Source organism: Podarcis erhardii, assembly GCF_964252035.2.
Source record: "Podarcis erhardii genome assembly, chromosome: 1".
NCBI classification, from domain to species: domain Eukaryota; kingdom Metazoa; phylum Chordata; class Lepidosauria; order Squamata; family Lacertidae; genus Podarcis; species Podarcis erhardii.
In genome coordinates this window covers 32389691-32416231 of record NC_138497.1, presented here as the reverse complement: position 1 = coordinate 32416231, position 26541 = coordinate 32389691, and the positions used below count along the sequence as shown (strand labels likewise).

The following is a 26541-nucleotide window of genomic DNA, read 5'->3' as shown; positions in this document are numbered from 1 at the left end:
GATGTAAACTGCAACCTATAATGTTTGGTATGTTTAAGGTACATTACCACTCTCTTAAGAGCAGAGAAACATTGTGTAGTAGGTTTTTCCACAAATTTTGCCAGAAAGTGAAAAGCATAAGTTATATCTGGTCTGGAGATTCTTTGAATGAAATTTAGCTTGCCTATGGCAGAACGATACAAAGTTTTGTTAGGAAATGGCTTATCTTCACCTGTAAAGGTGAAACCACACACCATAGGCGTTTCCTTCCCATTTGCATTTTCTAAATGTAGCATTTCAACAAGATCATCAATTTTTGCAGTTTGATGAACCTGAAAAGATCCATTTTTGCCTTTCTCAATTTGCATGGATAAGTAATTTTTAGCTATGCCTAATTCCACCACATCAAATTTCTTCTGTAACTGTGATACTACCTGTTCATATTCCTGTTTAGTTTTTGTAGAAATTAACACGTCATCTACATACACACATATTTTTGTTACAGAGTTTGCCCTTTCCTTTATAAACACACAATTGTCTGCCTTTCCTTGTGAAAAACCAATATTCAGCAATTCTTTTGCTAAAGTTTGGTGCCAATTCCTTCCACTTTGGTGCAGACCATAAAGGGATTTATTTAGTTTGCATACCAAACCTTCAGCAGCGTCTATGCCTTCAGGAACATGCATAAAAATTTGTTCTTTTAAATCTGCAAACAAATATGCAGTTTTTATATCTAGGTGATAAACAGAATGTCCACGTTGTGATGCATCTTTTAACAAAAGCTTAACTGTTTCATATTTTACACTTGGCGAATAACACAAATCATAATCTTCACCTGGAATTTGTTGAAAACCCCTAGCAACTAATCTTGCCTTGTACCTTACAACTTCATTTTTGTCATTCATTTTAACTCTATAAACCCATTTTGAATCAATAAGTCTCATATCTGGGGTTTGTGGTACAAGAGACCAAGTGTTATGCTCTTTTAAAGAAGCTATCTCAGAGTTCATAGCTTTATACCAATTTGCAGCTTTGTGCTTAGGTAAATTCTGAATGTCACTGTAGCTTTTTGGCTCAAAAACCACCTTATTGGCATACACAGTATTAAAATGTTCATCCGCAAATCGTTGTGGCTTCTGCCTCTTTCTATCTGAACGTCTTAGTCCAGAAGGAGAGTCAGACTCCTCAGACTTAATGGGACTAAGTAAATTACTAGTTTCAGGTTGTAAATCATCACTGTCAGATTGAAGAGATGCCTGTAGGCTAAGCTCACGGTCAGAAAACTCAAGAGAATCTAACCTCCCCTCGGGTGCCTGTGACTTTAAATCATCAAACAAATTATCAGATTCAACAGGCTTTTTGTCTTTTTCCATTAATTCAGAAGCACCATTTCCTGCTGCTGCTGCTTCTTCCTCTTCTTCCTCAGTACTATCTATACCGTCAGTATCTTGGAAAACAGCAACTCCATTCCAATTTACAGTTTGTATCATGCTTCTGGTAATATGAAATTTGCCAGTTGCTGGTATGTAAATTCTGTACGCCCCTTGCTGGTAGCCCATTAATTTTCCCTGAACACTACGCTCATCCAATTTTTGCTTAGCGGGATAATGCATAATTACATCTGAACCCCAAATGCGTAGGTATTTCAGATTAGGGCGTTTTTTAAACAGCTTCTCATAGGGGGTGACATCTAAACCAGAATGATAACTGCGATTTCTGACATAACAAAACGCATTAAGCGCTTCAGCCCAAAAGTCTTTGGGCAGATTAGCATCGTGCAGATACGTTTTAACCCCTGCCTGCAGGTCACGCTGCACAACTTCAACAAGCCCATTTTGCCAGAGAGTTCGGGGGCAAGATAACTCATGAGTAGTCCCCTGCGCTTCCAGGAATTTCTCAAAATCCTCAGAAACAAATTCTCCGCCCCGGTCAGAAAACAGGTTCTTAATTGGTTTGTTAAAGTGCGTTTTTACCCAGTTGCAAAAAACTTTGTACTTCTCAAATGCTTGTGACTTTTCAGCTATTGCATAAGTCCAACAGTATCTACTATACTGGTCTATCAGGGTAAGCCAGTACTTAGAACCTCCTAATGATGGTGGGAGTGGCCCAACTAAATCACAATGTACACGCTCAAATGGCTCAAATGGCTCAAATGGCTCAGTTACTTTCCTATCTGAGCACCTACCCTTGCGTGCAACCTTAATCTTATTCTTGCAACAGGATAAACATTGCATAAAGAATTTACATGGCTTTAAGTTGAGGCCATTAACAATATTCTTCGTCCTAATTACATCAGCAAAATTCAAGTGTCCCAGAATTCTGTGCGCCTCGTGGAGACACCCGGAATGAGGCCTTGCATTCCTCAACCCCTGGCTTGACTGTGCTGCTCTGCAATTTATAGGCAATTGGGAGTAGGTGCGAAAATACAGTCTATATAAACCATCAGAGTCCCGGGCATACAATAGACGTTTGTTCCCCTCAAAAAACTCACACATTGAATTTAAGAAACGCACACTTATGCCTTGACGAGCAAAACACCTTACTGATAATAAGTTGTCCACTGATGGGCAGTAAATGCAGTTCGCTATTGTAATGTTTAAAGAGTCAAGTTTAACAGTACCTCTGCCAAGTGACTGCAAGACTTGTGAATTGGCTAAATGTACATTACCAATTTCCTCTTCGAAAGAAATAAACAAGCTTCGATTGTTGCAAACGTGGTGAGAAGCTCCTGAGTCCACAATAAAAGAATTCCACTTGGCACCTTTAATTCTTTTATGATCTGCAGTCCGAGCGTGAAAAGCTCGCGGCTCGTTTCTGTCTTTACGGTGCGATGTTGGCTGCTGAGATGACACCCGTGACTGACGAGCAGAAACAGGCTTGGGAGTACTTTGCTTTCTTTTGGCTCTGCAGTCCTTTGCAAAATGTCCTTGCTTATTGCAGAACCAACAACGCTTTGCAGCTTTAAATGCAGTCGCATCACCACAAGTTTGCATATGGCGTTCCTCATTACTTCTGGAAATAGGAGTGCTTATGGCACAAGCCTCCCTTCTATCCAACTCGCCCATTAATCTTGCCGTTACCCCTTCCACAGTTAATTGTGCTGGTGGAACGGCAGATATCTGGCTAGCTATACCATCAAAGTCCTCGTTAAGGGAACAAAGAATGATAAAAACATACTGAATATCAGGTATGTCTATGTCCCTTCGAATTAATTCGCCGCGTATTGCCTCCAGACGTCTCAAGTGTGCTGCCAAATCACCACCAGGCTGCAACTTAGTCTGGTACAACTGCTTGAAAAACGTCAATGCAGACGCTGACTCTTTTCTAACATGCACTGCTGCAAGACTGTCCCACATTTCTTTGGCAGTTTTCTTATTCCTTATATAGACTACTTGCTGGTCGCTGACTGCCAAATTAATTATCGCCCTGGCTTTTGCATCTCCTTTCGACCAAGCATTAGTTACAGGGTCAGGAGGGTCTTCAGTTACATAGGTCCATACTTCCCTAGAGGTCAAAAGCGCCTCCACCTGAAAAGACCATAAACTATAGTTCTCATCTGTTAGCTGTGGGAAGACCAGAGCCTTCTCAGCTTCAGGAACCCGGTCAACCATTCTGGAAATCTTCCAGACCCACAAAAACTACACTAACAGGAGAAGGAGTTTTCAAACCTTTCTCAGAGTCCAAAAATATGCAGTCATCCACTCAGTAGCTGGGCCCATAACCAAAGATGTTGGCTTTTTGCAGTATGGTAGCGCTGCAGAGAGCTTGCTGGGGAGACCATGCATTAAAAAGAAAGGGACTCAAAAATAATTTAAGCAAGGTTTTAATTACAAAAAAAACAAAAACTCCTTATACACTAAATACATTAACAACAAACCAGACCCAACCACCAACCCAACCCCCAGGGTAATGGGAGAGCTAGGTGCTGCTCCTTATATACTACATGCAAATGCTGACACACCTTAATCAATGCAACTCAGCAGCACCTGCTATGTTTCACAGCTGTAAAGCTGGGTCTCGTTATCTTGCTCTGGCCCCTTAAAGACATACACATTAGGTGGAACAATGATGAACCTTTACATTTAAAGAAACCATTCAACAAAACTGCCTTGCGCAGGTGAGCTGCCCAGCTGCTTAATTCTGCAGCAGTTGAAGTTTTTCTGAAATATTTTCAGAGGGAGCTCCAAGTATAACATGCTGGGCTGCCAGCTGAAGCTGATGGAAGGCATTCCATGCCACTGAAGTCATCTGAGCCCCAAGAAACACCGCAGGACCCACAAATTGCCCCCCCCCAGCTGTATACCCACTCCTTCAGAGGGAATGTAACCCCATCAAATGCAGGTAACCTCCTGTCCATCCAGTCTAGGGAACCAACCACTAACAGCGCCTCAGTCTCATCTGGGTTGAGCTTCAGTTTATTGGCTCTCATCCAGTCCATTACCAAGGCATGACAACGCTCCAGCATATCCGCTGCCACACCTGCAGACGTAAAGGAAAAGCAGAGTTGTGTGTCAATGAACTCCCAAACTCTGGATGACCCTATTCAGTGGTTTCATGTAGATGTTAAACAGCATGTGGGATAAAATCGAGCCCCAAAGACAGTGGCACCCTGTGTGATGCCAAAATCTGGTACCCCACAAAGAAATGTTTAACGGAAGTAATTTCTCCTGTTCCTCAAGTCCTGAGAAGAACCTGCTTTCCAAACCTCAGTTTCTTGCATCGAGATTAAAAGTATGAACACCCTTTTTACATCTGCTAAGGACTGGCCCGCCTATGAGGCAAAGTGAGGCGACTCAGGTGGCAGGTGGCAGGATCCATAGGGGCAGCTGGTCCTGATGTAAATCTTTATTCCCACCCCCTTGTTCCTGATGTAGATCTTCACTCGCTCCTTCTTCCCTAATAGGGGGTGGGGTGCTCTTTTGTGGTTCACAACAGGTGCCATAATGCATCTGCTAGATGTAAAATGTTATCCAGTGTTTATTCATTTGTCCTTGATTTGTTCTGCTGCAAGAAGGGGTTGTAACTTTGCAGAGCATATGTGACTGGTACAGTAGCAGAGAGAAACTGGTTTAGCTGCTTTGGCACTTGCAGAAAAAATTGAAGCTGTGGAAAACAAGAAGCTGCCTAAGGCCATCTGGGAATTGGCAGCAAATGCTGGAGTTGGGATGTGACTGCAAGGCACCTTGTCTTGCGCTTGAAACTACTAAGTTTACATCCTTATAAGGCTGAGAATGTTGAAAACCATAATGTAAACCTACTATCTTGTTTTCATTTTAAAAAATAGCATTAAATTAAACACAGAGGGATTGGAATAGAAAGTGAAGAGTCAGGGCCCCTAAGACAGCTTCCAGAGCAAAAACACAAAAATTCAATAAGATAAGATAATTTATTATGGTTAAAGACCAGCTCACATAACATAACACAATAAAAAAGCATTCATAAAGATAAAATATACAGTTGGTGCAGATTGCAGCAGTAGCTCATGAGTTAAAATTGAGATATATACATACACCCGTACAACTGAGGTTTGGGCTACCATAAAAATTGACCCTGAGGCACCACAAAGGGCAGCTTCAGCATTTCCCTAGTAAGCTATTTTATTCTAGAGGATGATCTGTGCCTACAAATCTGGGTGCAGAATCTGGCTACCAGCCAGGTCATCTTGTGATCTTTGCCTAAGAGGAGAAGATTAAGTTTAGTCTTGTCTGAAAGATCGGTGAGCCTCTTCAGGAAAGGATCAATGGTGTCTCTACGAATCTCAACATAAAAAGGACATCTAAAAAATATATGTTCGGGGCTTCCTATTTCCCCTAATGGGCAGGCGCAAAGTCTCTGGGTGTACAGGACTCTTCCATAGGAGCCTTCCAGAACCGGTGAGGGCAAGGCCAAGCTTCTAGCACGAGTAAAAGCCCTTCTTGCATTTCTGGATGTGAGGAAATAGAGATATGTTGCTGGAGTGGCTACATATCTCCCGTTTTCTATGATTTTATAATCGGAGACGCTTGTACAGTGCTGTTGTCTCTCTATGTCCATGATTCTTTGCCTAACCACGGATCTAGGTTGGCCCAGGCCCATAGTTATGAAGGTTTGGGGAGCAAAAAAATGCAATACATCAGCGTATCAGTGCATATAGCACAATCCTATATGTGACTATTCAAAAGAAAGCACAATTGAATTCAGTGGGACTTATTCGTCCTGGATAAGTGAGCAGAGAAGACTGCACCAGAAATAATTGAAAGAACCACATATTTATTTAACAGGGAGGTGTAAGGTAAAGCTAAAGGGACCCCTGACCATTAGGTCCAGTCGTGGCCGACTCTGGGGTTGCAGCGCTCATCTCACTTTATTGGCTGAGGGAGCCGGCGTACAGCTTCTGGGTCATGTGGCCAGCATGACCAAGCCGCTTCTGGCGAACCAGAGCAGCGAACGGAAATGCCGTTTACCTTCCCGCCAGAGTGGTACCTACTTATCTACTTGCACTTTGATGTGCTTTCGAACTGCTAGGTTGGCAGGAGCAGGGACCGAGCAACAGGAGCTCACCCCGTCGCGGGGATTCGAACCACCGACCTTCTGATCGGCAAGCCCTAGGCTCTGTGGTTTAACCCACAGCACCACCCGAGGTGTAGGGCAACATAAAAAGCCTTTAAAAACAATAGAGAACAATCAATAGAATTGTTTTTAAGAGGCTTTCAAATATTGCTCCTTCTTGTCAAAATTTGTCATTCTATACAAGTGCCATTCGAAACAACGTGAGCTAAAATCATTGGCGGTTCTCTACAGGATATGGAGAAGGCAGAATGGGCAAAAGGACATGAGAAAAAAAGAGTACGCACATCTGATTTAAGCGCGACCGCGCATGCACGCATCACAGCGACCTGGAAGTGGCAGGGAAAGGGGGCATAATGGGGTGGAGGTGGAACGGGTGCAGGGTTCAGGAACATAACCTGAGTGTAAATCGGGTTTTGCCTGTACGTGAGGAAAAAGAAGAAGCCTGTAGCAAAGATACAAATATAACTGCTGGAATGGCAACAGTTAAGACCAGTGACTTTCATACTTTCTAGAGCCAGGGAACCCTTTTCTACATCTGGCAAGGAATCCCTGCCCATCTTCTGTGGATCTCCTGCACAAGGGATTGTGGGAACTGTCCAAGGTCACATGATTGTTCACATCGGAGCAGTGGGCCTGTTCACTGTTGCCACTTGCATCCAACACATTGCTGGGAATGTTCGGTGGTTGTAGGCGAACTATCATTTCAGGGAAACATGCCTGCTGTTATTGGTCTTGTCACTTAGAAAACTGTGATAAATTTCCAAGAAACCCCTGGGTTTCCTGGAAGAACACAGCACCAAAGCTATTGCGGCAGGGAAACTACATCTGCCGGTGTCTTTAATGTTTGTGTTGGAAAAGCAAGTGCAGGAGTGTAAGGAATAAACTGGACTAGGGGCCTCCTTTTCCTTTTATCACGAACTGGCACACTGCAATCTACATGTTACATACCCCAGTGCATGCTGTACTTCACAAGCAGATTATTTTTTCCCCGTAATCCTGTGACCCCGTATCTATTGCAGAGTAGTTACTAGAAGAGGAATGCAACACAGTGTGAGCCAACACAGTCCAGTCTGGATAAACTGTGGCTATGCATACAACTAACAGCCATAACTGGCTTCAGTACAGGAGGAGATTCAGATTAGCATGAAGGTTACCGGTATTCCAGTTGGACATTCCTAAACCCCACCCCCTACTCCTCCTTTCAAAGAGATTGAATTTCCTTTGCATATTTTCTTTGGAAGAGGATCAGTAGATGTGTGGTTGGTTGTTTCTTTTTCAGGGAGAGAGTGGAACGCTCTGTTGAGCTCTCTTTCTCAACGTGGATTTACAGTTTGGTGACCGAGAAGCAAATCTCTCCGTGGGAGGGAAAAGACGCCACGTTTTCCAAACCTAGGATTTATGCTTAGAGAAGAAGAAGCTTGGCTTGGCTGAGGGACAGGGGGTTTCTCTTGTACCCCAGGATCATGGCCTGGCTGTTTGCTAGAAACTGTTTCGCAGAAATTGCCCCTGGAGGCAAATTGTCCTCTTACATATTCAGAGCGTGGAGCAAAGGGGCACTAACTGCATACATGCCAGAGGCCACCTCTTTTCCTGGACCAAAGGACCACCACGGGTTGTACCAGGTATCTGTGGAACAAACAAATGAATTCTGGGGAGCACTTGGGAGAAGCCGGCTTCTGTGGATCAACCCTTTTCATTCTGTCAGTGACTGTAACCTGCAGCAGGGCCACCTGACCTGGTTCCTTGGAGGGCAGCTAAATGTAGCAGGTAAGGAGAAAACCTGCTATTCTCTCCCCCCCCCCCCCCGCCTGTAGGGGAAAAATTCTAACTTCCATAGACTGGATTCTTTTTTATTATCCAGTATAAACATTGCATTCAAGGTGGCAAAACACTTGAAGGAGGCTGGTGTGGGGCATTGCATGGAGCTGTGATGTGCATTTGAATACCTCCTCAACCTTGAAGCTCACGCTGGGTAGCTACCATTTCTCAGACTAGCTTACCCCACAGGGTTGTTGTGAGAAGAGATTGGGGAAAGCTATTCATGCTGTCCTGGCCTCTTTGGGGAAAGAATAGGATAAAAATAAATGTGACAATAATAATATAATGTACAGAAAAACAATAACAGGCCTTAAGGTGAGATTCATTGCCTTGTTGCTTTATTCCAGATCTGGGAATTATTTTATTTCTTATAGATTAGACTTTAATCTATGGTCTTTGTGATAAAAGTTCTGTCCAAAACTTATTGCAGTGTGCCTGGTTTTTGCACCCTGCAAGTTTAACATGCTGGGCTTCAAACGTTCACACCAAATTTGAGTCCAGGGGGCTCAGACTGACTAGAAGAGAACCACAATATAATCAAATAATGAGTGGAAGCATCATGCAAGCAAGCGGAACACACCATGTAAAATGTGTGGTGGGAAATATCTGGCTTCCCAAAGTGCACTAATGGATAAAATTGTTTATTTGTTCAAGTATGTGGCTGTTCTGTTGCCTATTGTACATCAAATATTTTCCATTTTAGCATTCAAAGATTTAGGGTGCAACCATCGGCCACATCTTTGTTTAAGAATTCTTCTGGGACAAGATATTGCTGCCACCATCTTTCTGTTCCTTTGAGTTGCCACACAATCTATTATTTATTTCATTAAATTTATATACCGCTTAATTGTTGTTGTTTTTTAAAGGGAAAAAAAAAACCCTCAAAGTGACTTACAAAATAGTCTAGCCTGGTGCCATATCAAGTACCCAGAATTCTATATCCTGACTGACAATGGTCTCCCAGGTCCTCATCCAACACTCTAAACGCTACACCACACTGACTCTGTTGAAGGGTAGAATATATATATATATATATTTAAAATAACTAAGAAAAACTAACTTAGTTGGTCTTTAAGGTGCTACTGGAAGGAATTTTTTGTTTTGACTATGGCAGACCAACACGGCTACCTATCTGTAATAAGAAAAAGGAGATTGTAAAGTGGCAGAAATGGAGACTCGGTGAGCAGTAACCCACACCACGATTAACATAAACTGTGGAACACTATCTATGATTTGCTGAGCGCCAAAGTGTCTCACATTGTACCAAATAGCTGATTATTCAGCTGTGTTCATTGCCTTAATAACTGCTATAGAGAGGCTGGGGATTAAGAAATGAATCTGAGTGTCTAGTAAACAGAAGCGTATTTGAAATGTAATGGACTGGTGGCATTGAACCTTACTTTCCGCTACAATTTCAGATGGGCAAAATGAGCAACTAATGTAGTATGAGTTGTGAAACGAAATAATACAAGCTGTACAGCTAATCTATTACAGGATGTACAATCTACAAAGGTTGTGCAACTGATGTGTTTTGGGCTGTGCAAATAATTAACTTGGGATGTACAGCTTTGACTTCTGCATATTGATAACAGGTTGTGCAATTGACCTTAGGCAGTGTAGTTGACACGGGGCAAGTGCTACCTGCACAATCTACGTGTACTGTACAATTTGTTACAAATCAGCTGCAAAATTTTCACTCAGCAATCTGATGATGGCCAGTCTGTTCTTGTACATTTATGGAATACTTAATATCGATAATTCCAGTACTTTTATGTGTTAATAATATTTATTATGCTTTTGTATATGCAGGAAACCACTCAGAGTGCCTGGGGCAATAATGACACTGTTGTTGTTGTTGTTGTTGTTGTTGTTGTTGTTGTTGTTGTTGTTGTTGTTGTTGTTGTTAACTATCCACTTTCTCCATAACATGGGGTAAACTGCAGACACCTGAGCCTGTCATTAATGAGCATCTTCTCCTTTAGTCAACTGTTTGGATAGACATGTCCACAAAGCCCCCAATAAAGTTGCCCTGATCTGGGAGAAAGATGAGCCTGGGCAAGAGGAACGGATTACATACAGGTAATTGCTTGCCTTTTTGCACTGCATTTTGAGCTGCATTTAAAAACTATTCAGTTTTCTAATATGTGTGGACATCATTCATTTGGAGAAAATGTCACAATGCAGTCAGTTTATAGTTCTCATTCCTTAATGTTAAGCTCAGCCTGCAAGTTGCAATGCTGTTCTTAATATTGCAATGCTGTGTTTTAATATCAGAGCTCAAATTTCAGTATATAAAGTGATACTTTTTAGGGATGAGCAAACTGTGGCCCTCATGGCCGTCTTAAGCATATCCAGTGCTGTGGTGCAAAGATACCTTCGGCGCCCCCCCCCCTTTCCCAGAGTTGTCGACCTTTTCCCAAGCCTCTGCAGGGATCACTCTCCTTCCGCAGAGGCTTGGGAGGCAAGCTGCCCGCCTGCCAGCTATATGGTTTATGGGGCACAGCTGGCGGGTGTGCAGGGAAAGGGGAGGCCACTGGCAAAGCTGCACAGCTCCTCCACTCACTGGGGCACCCCTGAGAGGTCGGTGCCCTGGCGCAACGTGCCACTAAGCCCAATAGGAAAGACGGCTTTGGTGGCCCTCCAGATGTTGCTAGACTCCAGCTGCCATCAGAGCAGGGTTACTCCAGTGTGGTGTAGTGGTTAAGAGCAGTTGACTCCTAATCTGGTGAACCGGGTTCACGTCTCCGCTCCTCCACATGCAGCTGCTGGGTGACCTTGGGCCAGTCACATATCTTCCTTATTCCTTTTCTTCCTTCTTCCTTTTACTTTTGATGGAAGATACAAGGGAGTCAGTGCTAAAGATCATAAATGTGGTGCTCTGTAGTTATTGTCCTTAACATGATTCAGAAGAGATTGGTGGGGTTTTTTTTTGCTTTTTTTTTTTAAAGAGGGTATCTAAACAACCAGGTGTTTTCTTTGGACAGAGAATTGCTAGAGATGACATGCCGCCTTGGGAACACCTTGAAGCGACATGGAGTGAAGAAAGGTGACCGAGTCACCATTTACATGCCCCCGTGTCCGATGGCTGTGGCAAGTATGTTAGCCTGTGCCCGAATTGGAGCAATACACACAGTGGTATTTGCTGGATTCAGTTCCGTTGCATTGGCTGACAGGATCCGTGATGGTAAGAGCCTCCTTCACTGAGGACTGTACACATCCTTTTCTTCATTTTTCTTTTACTAACTTTATATACAGCCTCAGGGACCAACTGAGTGTGCAGAAATAGTGATTTATATGCAAATATTTCTGCCGTTAATGTTCTCTTACCAAAAGTCCTTATGTATTAGAGCACTCTGTTCTCCAGTCTTGATGGAAAGAAAAGTATGGAAAGGGGTGTCTTAAAAAAAAATATCATTTTAATCATGACACTCTTTCCCTCCCTTCTCCTGCGTTGAATCTCCCAACCCAAGCCTGATCCCAAAAGCACTGCAGAGCTCATGGCAGGCTGTGGAATTACTTTATAGCAAAGCACATTTGTGAAGGAATCCCTACCAGCATTAGGAAGGGATTTTCTAGAGGAAGGAATTCACCCCCTGTATATACTTGAGCTGGGGGGAAAGGGTAAAGAAGAAGAAGAAGAAGTAGTAAAGGACCCCTGGACAGTTAAGTCCAGTCAAAGGTGACTATGGGGTTGTGGTGCTTATCTTACTTTCAGGCTGAGGGAGCTGGCATTTGTCCACAGACAGCTTTCTGGGTCATGCGACCAGCATGACTAAACTGCAATGGAACACCATGATGGAAACTAGAGCCCGCGGAAACGCCATTTACCTTCCCGCCATAGCGGTACCTATTTATCTACTTGCACTGGTGTGCTTTCGAACTGCTAGATTGGCAGGAGCTGGGACAGAGCAACGGGAGCTCAACCCGTTGCAGGGATTTGAACCTCCGACCTTCTGATTGGCAAGGCCAAGAGGCCCCGTGGTTTAGACCACAGCACCACCCGTGTCCCATGCAGGGGGAAAGGGTGCAGTATGTTGCATCTGTATTGTTTTCTTTCATCTTCTCCAGCTCAGTCTGAAACAGTGATCACAGTGAACCAAGGCTTGCGAGGGGGCAAGTTGGTTGAGCTAAAGCAGACAGTGGACGAGGCTCTTGAATTGTGTCCAAAGGTGAAGCGGGTTTTTGTTTCAAGGAGGACTGATAAGAAGGTGCCCATGTCAGCCCTGGATCTACTGCTGGAGGAGGTGAGAACCAATGCCCCACTCATAGGCTATATTTGAACATCATTGTTGGCTCCATAAGCCATAGGTTATGTATGCCATAAGCTATAGATAAGCACTGGGGCCACCTGCTCCTCTCATGCCTCTCTTCTCCTCCTCCTTCCCGCCAGCACATAACAGCATGGCGGGAGTGGTCATTCACAGTGCTCGTCTGCAATTTCATACATTCATTTCTTTAAAACGTTTTAATCCTGCCCTGAAAATATTTTAAACCTTCTCAAAGCAGTTTACAATAAAATAAAAAGTAAGGTATATTTCTAAGATTCAATTAGCTGCAACATCAACATTAATATAAAATTTGAAAGACATACATATTAGGATTTCAGTAACAGTGAAAACTAGAACAGTAGAATATGTAATAGAAAACCAGCATAAATTGAAAGACTGAAAGGTTTAAGGCCCATTTAAGAATAATAAGGAAGGGAGCCAGGTAAACTTGCTATGGAAGAGCATTCTGTGAGGATGGGACCAGCGCACAAAAGGCCCTGCCTCTCATGAGCTCATATATACTACTGGCAGACATGTGAGCAGGGCCTCCATGACTGATGGTTCCTACATATAATACATTTCTGAAGCTGCTGTCAAACATCTGGGGGGGGGAACCCACTATTTAAGCCTTCTTATATCCATTATTGAGATGTTATTGAGGAAGATGCAGAGGAATCTTTAGGAAATCTGCACTAGGATCAACTTTTTTTAAAAAAAGATGCTGATAGCAGCTTCACCCTTTGGAGTGAGATTTTAGCAGCAGGGGAGGGGTATTTAATCCTGCTTGCACAGTTACCTAATTAAAATTCCCCCCCCCCAGAAAAGCTCAATTTCTTTCTACAGAAATGGAACAATAAGGTGGAAATGGTGTGGTACTGTAGTGTCAAACTAGACAAGATGCTAAATATGTAAGTTGCAATAACACCTGCTTTTAAAAGCATATAGAAGACATGGGGTCTCTTTTCATCATTTTTATGGGGATGGGCCATAGCTTAGCGGCAGAGCATCTGGCCAGTTAGTGTGTAGACAATGGCCCAATGGTCTGACTACATAAGACAGCTTCCTATGTTCCTACCCATATCAGTAGGAGCAATGGAGGCTAAAGTTGTGGAGCTAATATACTGCCAAGCTTCTTTCTTCAGCCATAAGAATCTGAGATGTGCTTAAAAAAACCCCAAAAGCTTGGGGCAGTGGAGATGTGTGTGTGGAAAAGGTGGGCCCAGTCCCACTAAGCTTCCTTCTTAATTTGGCCCTTGGTGCAGGGGGAAGTGAAGGAGGTCTGGGGGCTGTGAAGAGAGCCTACTGAGAGAGCTTCTCTGCTTCCTGTGACAGGAGATGATGAAGGAGGACGTGACCTGTGAGCCTGCTGCCTTGGAGAGTGAAGATTTACTGTTCCTCCTCTACACTTCAGGAAGTACTGGGAAACCCAAAGGACTGGTCCACACCCAGGCAGGTTATTTGCTGTACGCTGCCATCACGCACAAGGTAAGTACGCACAAATGTACAGAGCAGAGATATCCCATAACATCACAGAGGACAATTAAACCCTGCTAACCTGCCATGTCATATTTCCTTCTATGCATCTGCTACCGGAGAGCTGCTCAGGAGCTGCCGGCTATAATTTACTCCTCACTAAGGGAGAATCTGACTGGTCACAGGCTCGACAGCAACTAAGGTGACAGAGACCCAAAGCCAGGCACAGCGAGCAGCCTCAATCAAAACTGGTGTCTCACCACGATGAAAGCTGTGTAGACGCTTCAGGGAACGTGTTTATTTGGCTTACAGAGCTCAAATCAATTTCCGTACAGATGCAGACTGGGAAAGAGCTATGCTTAAAAGGCTTCTTGGTTGATGAAAGTCTTCAGTAGGTGCCAAAAAGGCAACAGAGACATTACCTGTCTAATGTTTTAGGGGATGGATTTTCAAAGGGTAGGTGCCATAACACTAATGGAACACCACCTGGTGGAATGCTCTGTCCCATGAGACTAGGGCCCTTCAGGATTTAACCTCCTTCCATCAGGCCTGTAAGACAGAGCTATTCTGCTTGGTCTTTAATTTGAATTCAGCCTGAACTTTTATTTTCCTTCTCTCCCCCTCCCCTTTTATGAAGATTACCCACAGCTAATTCTCCCCTGGTCTCCCCTGGTCTCCCCTGGTCTCCTCACTGGCCCATGTAGGACCAATTCAGACAGCTAGCCCTGGGGATTATCTAATGCTTATTTCCCCTAAATTGATTTTTGAATTTTATTGTTATTCATGTTTTTATACTGTATTTTAAGCTGCTTTTATAATTAAGTTTGTTGTTAGCTGCCCTGAGCCCTGTTTTTGAAATGGGAAGGGCAGGGTATAAATAAAAAATTATTATTATTATTATTATTATTATTATTATTATTAACTCCGTTCTTATATGGTGTGATGTGGACCTCCTAATAAGTTGGTATATATAGGCAGCCCTCACAATGATTGACTCAGGTATATAAGGAATGAGGCAACATTTCACATATCTGTATAGGACATTATACACCAAAACCAAGACCTTGAACTGACAGTAGCCCTGTCAGCCAATGCATTTATTTCGACAGCAGGGTAACATGTTGGTAATATCCTGTCCAAAGAGCAGTTAAGCTCTTGCATTTCCCACCAGCTACAGCTTCTAGACCAACCTCAAGGGAGAGCCCCACAAGGAGCACATTGCAGTAAGCCTGCCTGGAGGTTACCAATGTCAGTGATCAGAATTTCACGGTCCAGAAACAGCCATATCTGTTTTACCAGTCAAAGGTGGTAAAAGACACTCCTAGCCACTGAGGTCACCTGGGCCTCCAGTGACAAAGATGGAGCCAGGAGCATCCTCAGACTACAAATGTGCTCTTTCAAGGGCAGTACAACCCCACCTAAAGCAAACAACTGAACAATTATCCCGACTGTAGAGTTTCCTTTTCTAGGGAAAATCTATTTAGTTTTTTAAAAGGTTGCCATTGACTTGTTTGCAATTAGAATCATAGCATCATAGAATTGTAGAGTTGGAAGGGACCCTGAGAATCATCTAGTCCAACCCCCTGCTATGCAGGAATATGCAGATGTCCAATTTGGGGATCAAACCTTGGCATTATCAGCACCACACTCTAACCAATAGCCTGTTTGCAGTATTAAGCCCCCTTTACAGATGCACTCTAAATCCCGCTGCATTCAGTGGAGCTGACTGCCAGGTTAGTGTGTAGAGAATTGCAAAAGTATAGACCAGATCTAGACATGTCTATCAAAAGTCATTCTCATGGTATTCAGCGGGGCCTATTCCCAAGTAAGTGTGCATAGGAGTGTAGCCTTTCTCTGGAAGCCTGATCCCAGGTTTACACATTAATATAACCGATAATGGGATTTAATTCTGATTAAATATGATCAGTTCAGACTGAGAATCAAGTGAATTCATCATCAGAAGTTACATTTTTACCACTTCAAGTTGCAATTCTTTGGCACAGGACATAGGAGAAGGCATCTGTGCGATATGTTACTTTGAGGCTACTCTGTGATTTGGTTCATCCATCTCCTAATGTATTATTTTTAAAAGGAAATGCAGACATTAGTGGCTATAAATTTGATTTCAGGCGCTGTGCTGGGGAAGGAATACTCAATCCATTTTTTCATAGGCTACTATTGCAAATAAAATCCCCCCTCCCCAGCTGCTTCTGCCTTGGCAGGTTCTCATAAAACGGAGGGGAATAGTTTTGCTCAGAAAAGTGGCTCATAGGGAAAGGGTTAAGCATTCATCCAGTGTTCAAACCTACATTTTCCTGGAAAGGAAAAAAAAAAAGTTGGAATATTGGTCACAGAGCTTCCAAATGACTTTGAAAACCACAAGATGGGATTGCAGTGGATTTCTGCTTTTTTTCCTCCCTGCTGGAAGCAGCACTCTTGGTGGTGTCTTCACAATGAAGCAACCCAGAGAATGGCAAGTTTCCATTGCAAACATGCTGACCCACACTCCTCAAATCTGCCCCTCAGGAATCCTCATCTGTCACCAGGAGGGATGACATTGCTACAGCAACCCCAATAACAATAAGCTCAGAGAGTGGGGAGAGGAGAGGGCACAGGGTATTGTTTTACATAACAGCTGCAGAAGCAACAGCCAAAAAACCTAGAGAGGATGCATTTGATAATGATCTGGTTTAAAAGAAGACAGAAAGTGAAACTACAAGAAATGGACCCAATAAAAATAAGTTTTGCCAAGTGGATCATCAGCCATGCAGTCCAGTTGTCGCTGAATATGCTATAACTCTATTTTGCTCCAGGGCAGTATTAAAAAGCCAGCCACATTTATAGCCAGGAGTCTGAGCAGCAGAAATTGCAATAAGCTCTGAAATGATGATTGCTGGTTACAGCAAGGGACAAACAGGAGCACGATGTTAAGGTTGCAGTCACCTCTCTAGATGCCCCATGCCTGTCACAGATGATGGCAGGCGTGGGGCAGATGAGTGTGGTTTGGGGGAAATGGCCTCATGAGCCAGTTTGGGACCTCTGCCAGGCCTAATTAGGCTCAAACCCTGCTGTTGATAGAGCTGGTTTCTGTGGCAAGCCATGCATACCCAGCATTTGTTCAGCAGAGGAAGCAAGAATGTCTCCTCCAGGCCTGGAGAGCATTTCTTGAATTTCTAATTGTAATTACAAGCTATGTAAAGGATGAAAGGACTTGGTCGGATCATTTTAAAGCACTGAGGGTGTTACAACACTGGGTAAAACAAGCATGCCCAGCAGGCTAAGCCACTTTTGCCACTACTGAGACTGATAATTGCTATGAACACCACTGCACCCAAGCATTTGGTTTTTCCATTTTGTTGTTCTATGACATTGCTTCCCACTGGGCATGTTCACACAATGCTTTTTAAAAAGAAGTATCTGTCTCTTGGCACCGTATTAGAAAAGTTCATTTTACTCTAAACATGTCTGGCCAGAGATATTAAAGGGAAGAAAAACAGGAAGTATGAATGTTGGCAAGTTTTCCAGCACGGAAACAGTACCCCAACTATAGATAACTTTTACCCAATAGATGTTATGTAAACTCGTTGGGTGGGGATGAAGCTGTTCTCATTTCTTACATTGCTTGCTTTCCTGCAGTACGTGTTTGACTACCATGATGGAGATGTCTTTGGCTGCATTGCAGACATTGGCTGGATCACAGGGCACAGCTATGTGGTATATGGCCCTTTGTGCAACGGAGGAACCACAGTCCTTTTTGAGAGCACTCCAGTGTACCCTAATCCAGGTAAAAAACAAAACAGTAGACACAATAAATGGCTGTGGACAAAGCTGTTAATGTATGGAAGGGATGGCCAGCTGTTGCCTTAAAGTGAAGTTGCCTTTGTAAAACCCCACTTCTTAGCTCTACCCTTGCCAATAAATACATTAATCAAGGTGTTGTAAACATTTTTGCTCCATTTCATTCGTAAGAAAAAGGAGTAATGAGTCACTCTGCATACATATACTGAGGTTGCATCCCATCTTCCTACCCTCACCAACCTTGCTTGCCCTCCATGCCCTGCCAAGCCTCACCCCATTGCCAATTCTTCCCCTTCCCTTTACATTTGGACAATCTGCTCCCTTTACAACAACACTCCAAAAAAGTCCTCTGTGGCTCACCTGGGCCGCTTGCCTGGGCAACCCACCTACATCTCTGTCCTCCTGTTCCCTCTTCTTCACCAGATTCCTCCTTGCCTCACCTGAGTAGCCTGTCCATGTGTCCACCCAACCATGGGAGTGCTCAGTTTTTAAATTAAATGAATAAAAACTTCTGTGGTATTTTTTTAAGAATTTTTTTTTTAGGTGGGTCACAGTTGGAGTGGTCAGTAAAACAAAAATTGAACGATTGACCTAGATAGGGAGAACTAGATGGTGGGGGGCCGGATGCAGCCAAGGGATCATGGATTAGATAAAGAAGAGGTTGTCAAGTTAAAGAGAGGCCAATTGGCCCGTTTAGAATTATGCTTGTTTATGTCAAGTTGGGCTTCACGTGCTTGAAAAATACAACAAAGCATGGCTAATTCAAACACAGGGGATAATGACCACTTCCTGAGGTAACTGGTTTCATCTTTTTATTTCAGGACGTTACTGGGAAACTGTGGAGAGGTTAAAGATAAATCAATTCTATGGAGCCCCTACAGCTATTCGCCTACTGCTTAGATACGGGGATGATTGGGTAAAGAAATATGACAGATCTTCCCTCAAAATCCTTGGATCAGGTAGCTATTGCGCTGGAACTTTGCATTCATGGCAAAGCCACATAAAAGAATAACCAAGTTTACAAATTTGGTTGAATATTTCGCAGCAGGTGGATTCATGGAATCTGTGGTGCCATCAGGTCACGACTTTGGGGCAGAAGTCCAAGGCAGACACATTGGAGTTGGCTTATCACACTTTGAAGTACCGTATTTTTCGCTCTATAACACGCACCCAACCATAACACGCACATAGTTTTTAGAGGAGGAAAATCCGTAGGCATGCCACCCGTAGGCATTTCCTCCGTAACACGCACAGACATTTCCCCTTGCTTTCTAGGAGGAAAAAAGTGAGTGTTATGGTGCAAAAAATACGGTACCTGCAGTAATCCACATGGCCCTCTAAAGAGCTCCTCACCCAAGACGATTCAAGTCCAGAGCCTAAAATTACACAGCAGCTCTGCTGGGTGGAATGTGGAAATGATCAGACAGATCCAAATATATTTATATACTACTGCTGCTTCACAGAGAATATATAAGGGAATGCAAAAAGGACTGGCTGACAAGAGATTTAATTTATTCCATTGGGCAGGGTGTTGTGACGTCTAAAGCTTGCAGGTGCTTCTTTCTTACAAGCTGTTTGCTTCTTTTCTTCCTCTTGCAGTGGGAGAACCTATCAACACAGAAGCATGGGAGTGGTACTTCAAAGTGGTTGGAGATGGACGGTGCCCTGTAGTGGATACCTGGTGGCAAACAGGTAGGAAGACTATAATTTTACACAACTTGTTAAGTAGCATCTGAAGAGAACCTGTGCAGTTTCAGTTATTTGCATATAGGGATGTATTCAATCAATCAAGAAACTTGTCCCAGCAAAAGAAAAATGGATACAAAAACTTATGGAATATACAGAAATGGCAAAACTTACTGGAAAAATAAGAAATCAAGATAGCAAACATTTTATAAAAGGATGGAAATGGTTTATTGAATATTTACAAACAAATTGTAAACAGCTATGAACAGTGGCAGGATTATTGTAATAGCCTGCAGAGTATATATTTAAAGTAGATGAATAAATGAACAAATTAAGTTAATTTGGATATGCAGAAAATATTAAAAATAAATTTAAGGAACTGCAGAAAGAGGGGGGGAGAGAGGGGGAAGTAAGTTAAATTTTGAAATGTTAAAATAACTGTAAAATTATTGAAATGTATAAACCTGAAATTCATTCATTCATTTATGAATGAATAAAATGAATGAAAGAAAGAAAGAAAGAAAGAAAGAAAGAAAGAAAGAAAGAAAGAAAGAAAAACTTGTCTTCTCCCCATGCTCCTTATGAAGACCAGTGGCTCAGGCCTTTCTTGACATTCTTAACACAGGAAAAGCATATTTGCCTCCAAAGAACTGGAGATCATACAAAGTAGAAATGTTTTCTTGTTAGCATTCTCTTACTGACCAGATTTCAAGGGTGTTGAAGTTTTGTTTTGTTTTGTTTAGAAACTGGAGGCATCTGTATTGCTCCTCGACCTTCAAACCCAGGTGATGAGATCCTTCCAGCCATGGCCATGAGACCATTCTTTGGCATCAAACCTTCCCTTTTGGATGACAAAGTAAATTTTAATCCTATCTATCTAATCTACCTATCTATCTATCATCATCCACTTTTATGTAAATTCTCAGTCATGTAAACAGCAATCAATATTAAAAACTAACAGACACACATTAGCAAGAATCTCAGTCCAATGTGGCTTGTAGGTCAAGATTTTTGGAAGGATCAAGCAGAATTTGAGATCAGGAATCTACCGTCAAGTTTTTCTTCCCTACAGATTTTCCTACTTTGAGAGTTGCTCTGCACAATCTCTCCTCCCAATTTCTTGCATCCTTTGGGGGATTTCGGATGAATTTCTGATCATTTATGCCAAGGCAGTTTCTGTATTATTTGTCACAATCATGGCCACAGAACAGAAGCTAGGGTTGAATTAAAGAGGAAACAGATGTGGCTAATTTGAATCAACGAATCAATGAACTAGCAAAGGGTCAAGAATTTTAAAATACTAGAGAATTACTAGAGAATAAGAGAAATCGATAACTAGGCTCCAGTGCCAAAGAAGATTCACACTCTGCAACGAGAAAACCCAAATCTTCTTATAAGAAGTATATTTTTGTGGAGGTGTTTCTAGATGTTTGTCCACAGACATAGAAGCTTGCTTTTAAAACAAAACCCCCGGAATGCTGAATTACAAGCTACTTCCTTGGTTGCACAGCATGAGCTAGATGTGCAGAATACATTACACTGTAATTCATTCATTTATTTTTAAAGAGAACCCCATATTTCTTGTTTTCAAGGGAAAACTCTTAACAGAGAATGATGTCTCTGGAGCACTTTGCATTTCTCAGCCATGGCCAGGCATAGCCAGGACCATTTTCAATGACCACCAGAGGTTTGTGGAGACCTACCTGACGCCTTACCCAGGTACAGAATTGTAGAGAGGGAAAGGGGAAAGGAGAGCAGTGAAGGGTTATTGCCATGGGTTCGAAGAAAAGGTTCTTTAGGGCATATGTATTCAAGAGCTTTGTGGAACCAGAAAAAAACTGGGGTACAACTTCTTAGTCAAACTAAGGACACAACACCATTCACCCAATCAGCAATTGCCTGAACAAGTTTGTAGAAGTAAATAGCAGCTCCTTTCCCCATGGAAGAACCCCAGGATCCCCCAAGCTAGTTTAAAATCTATTGCCTTCTGCACGTTAGAAGTGAAAATGATCTCTTGTTTTGATCCTCCTAGGATATTTTTTCACTGGGGATGGAGCATATCGGACAAGCAAGGGATACTACCAGTTGACAGGCCGTCTGGATGATGTCATCAACATCAGTGGGCACAGGCTGGGCACGGCTGAGATAGAAGACGTTGTGGTAAGAAATTGTGTCATGTCTATAGAGAGTTTACCAGGTCTCACAGAAGCAGCAGTTGTCACAGTAGTCTCTGCCATGTCTTAGCAGCAGCCTACGAAAATGGGCATGTGCTATGAGCTGGCAGCGGATACTAGCTGCTGCAGGACTGACTGCTGCAAGTTGTATGATAACTTGCCAGTCCTTTTACTTTGCCAATGCTCCTCCAGCATTGATTCTGAGCAAGGCAGGGAGGGGATGACAGTAATTGCGAAGGCAAAACAAATTTGATAACCAGAAGGATGTAAATGAATGTCTCCATTTTTATTTATTTGGTAAACTAAACAGTGAATCCCAGTTGCAGAATCTGTGATTTCTACTCACAGAATCCAGCAGGTACTGGAATCTCAAATGCCTCAACTAATAATTTACCGAAGTCACCTCAGGGAGACTTTAGTGTTCTGCTAAAATGGGCTTAGAAGAAAAGGTCCTGAACTACAAGACTTCAGAAGAGATGCCACAGCATTGTTAGTTACCAAAGTATACCCATGATTGCTTCGCTTCTCACAGTTGGACCACATTGATTTTCTGAAGATGTCCTCTCACACAGTACATCATTCCCCGGTGGCATTCTTTGCTTAAGAGCATCTTCAGCTTAATATTCTTTCTGACTTACCCTATATTTTTGTCCTATAGCATAAACATTCAGAGGTGGTACTTGGTCCCTTGTTACAACTGGTGTATCTGATCTGTATTAACAGTGATAAATAGTAAAGTGGGGACTGGGCCTATCACAGCCTTTTACCCGTCAGGAGCAAGGCCAGAGCTCAGGGATAGTGGGAGTTGTAGTCCAACATCATCTGGGGATCCACAGCTTGAGAACTGCTGCTTTAAGTGAATCTTACCACAGACCTGCCTGTGTTTCAGAATAAGCACGGGGCAGTGGCAGAATCAGCTGTGATTGGATTTCCTCACAAGATCAAAGGAGAAGGTGAGCAATTCAAGTCTAGTTGCTAATGTTTGCGCCCCCTTGAGTGGCTCTCCAGTGGGATTTTTCTTTGCACGTTTACTGCATTATTGGGAAGGGTAAACAGAAGCAAAGAGAAGGATCTCGCTCACAGCATCCACACGGGAACTTCTAATGGTAGCTGGAATGAGTGCCTGCTTATATCTATTCCTGGGGCTCCAAGCCTGTGGGGACGGGGGATGGGGGCCACCAGTGGTCTGTGAACATTCAAGCATTCCGTGGCATGGCTGTGGATTTGTGGTGGAAGATGGGTGACTGCACACCATTGTATTAAAAATTCATAGGCTCTTCAGTTGCAATTTATATTGCTGTTTTTATTTCTTATACAGTGGTACCTCGGGTTAAGTACTTAATTCGTTCCGGAGGTCCGTTCTTAACCTGAAACTGTTCTTAACCTGAAGCACCACTTAAGCTAATGAGGCCTCCTGCTGCCGCTGTGCTGCCAGAGCACGATTTCTGTTCTCATCCTGAAGCAAAATTCTTAACCTGAAGCACTATTTCTGGGTTAGTGGAGTCTGTAACCTGAAGCGTATGTAGCCCGAGGTACCACTGTACTGTATTTTACTGTACTGCAGCTTGAATTCTATATGGAATTCAAGTTGCAATACAACACAACATATAATAAATAAAAGCAATTAAAAATCACACAGCTTCTAGCACTGCACGTTACAATTGCTGCAACAGGCAGGAAAAAAAAAGGGGGGGGAGGCCCTACTTAATTTTCAAGTGGTCCGTGGGAAAAAAAGTTTGGGAACCACTGATCCAGTTTATTCAAGCCTTGACAGGGAGAAGTGACAGAGACCAGCTGTTGAAAATACATGCTGTGGGCCAGGGAAGGATGGTGAGAACACAGGAAAAGAATGTACAGTAGCCAAAAGCTCCCAAGCTTCCACCTGCATGTCTGCAGAGGCCTATTTTATTGTACAGAGCACATAAGGCTGTCGAACTGATCTTGTAGCACAAGCCTGAACTTTTTTTTACAGCACAAAATAATAAATAAGAATAAATAAGGAAGATAATTATACCCCACTCTTCTTTTTATTATTTATCTATGCATTTATTATTTATTTATTTTTATTATTTACAAGCAACTGCCCTCTTGCGCACGATCAGCACCATGTGCTCCTGCTAACATACATGCCCAAAAGAGCACTGAAAGGGGGTGGAATGGGGCAGGAATCTCTGCTTATGCGCATCCTGGTGATGCGCACAAGTGGCCTGGAACAGAAACCTTGCGTGAGTGGGAATTCCCCTGTATTAAATTTATACAGTAAACCGCCCTTCATCCGAAGATCTCAGCGTGGTTCACAAGACAAAATGCAAATGCATCACTCACAGTTGCGTGCATACATATATATTTTAAATCGCATGAGACAAATCAACAAAAGAGACTGGGTCAGCAATTAAAACAAAGTCACAAAACCAAATAAAAGGGATTGCATATTGAAGCCTCCTTGCAGCATGCTTCTTACTTTGGCATGGAAGTAATTGCTGAAGCTCCCGGCCACGTGAATCCACATTGAAATGTTCCTCCCTGGAAACTGGAGTGTGGCGTTTATGACATTACCTTTGCTACATGAGCAGCAGCTGCTTGGCAGGAGGTGCCGTGCTGCAAAAAGTAACACCCGAAAGGGCTCTTCATTTCTATTTTACTGACGCCAAGAGATGGCAGAGGGTTATGACAGGAGTAGAAGCAGCAGAGTCTGCTTTGCCAGGCACCTCTACGCTTGCTGATGGCGCATCCTTCTCCTGGCTTCCTCTTTCCACAGGTGCCTATGCCTTCATTGTGCTGAAGAAGGTCTCTAATCTCTCTCAGGAGAGCCTGGCCTCCGAGCTTCGAGGGCTCGTCTCAAAAGAAATTGCAAAGTATGCAGCACCGGAATATATTCAGGTAACAATCTGAGTGATTTTCCTCTTCCGCACATTTCCACCACTTTGCGCTACATAGTGCTGCATGTTCAGGGAGGGATTTAAGGTGACTGTTCCATCAGTGCACACATTTCAGCTTCCCAGGAGGAGCAACCCCCCACTTCTCAGCGCCCTGTGCAGAGTTTGGGGGGCTGCCTCAACCACCCAAGAGCCAATTTGGGTGTGCATGTGCAGCGGGGAGGAGGGGGTGAGCCGTTGCACTAGCAGAAGCCTTTTTGCAGGCTTCCACTAGCGGGACGAGTTGGTTGAATCCAGCTGAGGGCAGGATCTAAGGTAAAAAGCATACAAACCAGCTGTGTAACCACTGCAGTAATATTTCTAAATATTTTTTAAAATGGGCTAAAGTATTCAGATCCTTCCAATCTCACTGTTGGTTTCCTCAGAACATTCTAGTACAGCAGCAATAGCCACGTTAAGGATCTTGTGGGTTCCAAGAGTGCCTTTAGGATTCATCTGTTCCCTTCCAACATGCCCTGCATACATTTCATGTTATGAGAGAAAATACATGTGTGTAGACTGCCTTGAGCAAGTTTTACTACATATACTTGAATTTATATCCTACCCTTCCTCCTAGGACCTTAGGGTGGCATGGATATTTATTGACTTCTCTCTCCCCTTTTTTAATTCTCACAATAACCTTGTACTATGTTAAGGCTTGGAGATAGTGGCTGGCCAAGGATGGTTCATGGCCAAGTCAGGATTTGAATTTGGATCTTTCCAATATTAAGTCTGGCACTGCACTAGCCTGGGCTCACTCTGACACATAGCATGATAGCTCCTAAAAGCCTAATTTGCCTCAGTTCCAAATACAGTCGTATCTTGGAAAATGAATGGAATCCATTCTGGAAGTCCGTTCAACTTCCAAAATGTTCATAAACTGAATTGTGGCTTCTGATGGGCTGCAGGAAGCTCCTGCAGCCTATCAGAAGCCATGGAAGCTCCATCAGGCGTTCGGGTTCCAAAACAGCGTTCATAAACCACAACAATACTTCCGGGTTTGCAGCGTTCGGGAACCAAAATGTCCGAGTTCCAGGGTGTTCAGGATTCAAGTTACGACTGTACCGCCTTCTATGAGCTGGCCAAATTGCTGTTGCTCTAAAAGCTAGGATTCCTTCCTAAGGGCAATGAGCAAGATGAGGGTTGAGGGATTGCCCTGAGGAACTAGTGGGAGGAGCATGGCTGCAGCAGAGTTCCAGACGCAAACGTGTGTGTGTGTGTGTGTGTGTGTGTGTGTGTGTGTGTGTGTGTGTGATTTCAAGTACATTTCACTTTCTCAGGTTAATGTCAGCAATGTACACTTCCCAGCCTTGCTCTAACCCTCGTTTTCTGTTTCAGGTCACTCAACGTCTGCCCAAGACTCGCTCAGGGAAGATTATGAGGCGAGTTTTGAAGAAGATTGTAGAAAACAAAGCAGATGAGCTGGGAGATCTGACAACCTTGGATGATCATGAGGCAGTGAAAGACATCATTGAGGGACACAAGCAGATTCAGAAGCAACAGCAAGGGCGGTAGCTCAAATGCTCTCTCAACAGCCTCAGAAAGAGAGTATATTGCAAGCAGCAGCGATTCCACACTTGTTATCCCTTTCAGAAGAGGAAGGGAGTTTATTCACTGTGAATGAAAGAATTCCAAAGCAACCATCAAAAAAACATCATTTTCCAAGACAGGGAAAGATTGTGCGTATTAAGGCTGGATACAAAGTCTCTTCCCTCCCTCCCTCCCTCCCTCTGAAGGCCTCCCAGCTGTGTATGGATTCCAAGGCTTATGTATTGTACCAGAAAGCTGGGGGTTTTACTTTCTTTGCAGCCGAAGTCCACAGTGAAGAATCTCCAAACTAAATAAACTTCAAGTTAAGAAGAAAATTCACAATGGAACAGA

General features: G+C 43.1%; 1 protein-coding gene across 1 annotated transcript; it reads left to right on the top strand.

The window, feature by feature from the left end:
* The first annotated feature begins 7671 nt into the window (after positions 1-7671).
* LOC309341569 (acetyl-coenzyme A synthetase 2-like, mitochondrial) lies at positions 7672-26537 on the top strand. The gene is made up of 14 exons (XM_081861241.1): positions 7672-8295; positions 10329-10425; positions 11331-11530; positions 12415-12590; positions 13947-14099; positions 17724-17871; positions 18707-18844; positions 19485-19577; positions 20315-20427; positions 21164-21290; positions 21604-21731; positions 22635-22698; positions 24504-24625; positions 25999-26537. The coding sequence occupies exons 1-14, from the start codon at positions 7992-7994 to the stop codon at positions 26173-26175; spliced, it is 2040 nt and encodes a 679-aa protein (XP_081717367.1). The 5' UTR covers positions 7672-7991; the 3' UTR covers positions 26176-26537.
* The last annotated feature ends 4 nt before the right edge of the window (positions 26538-26541 follow it).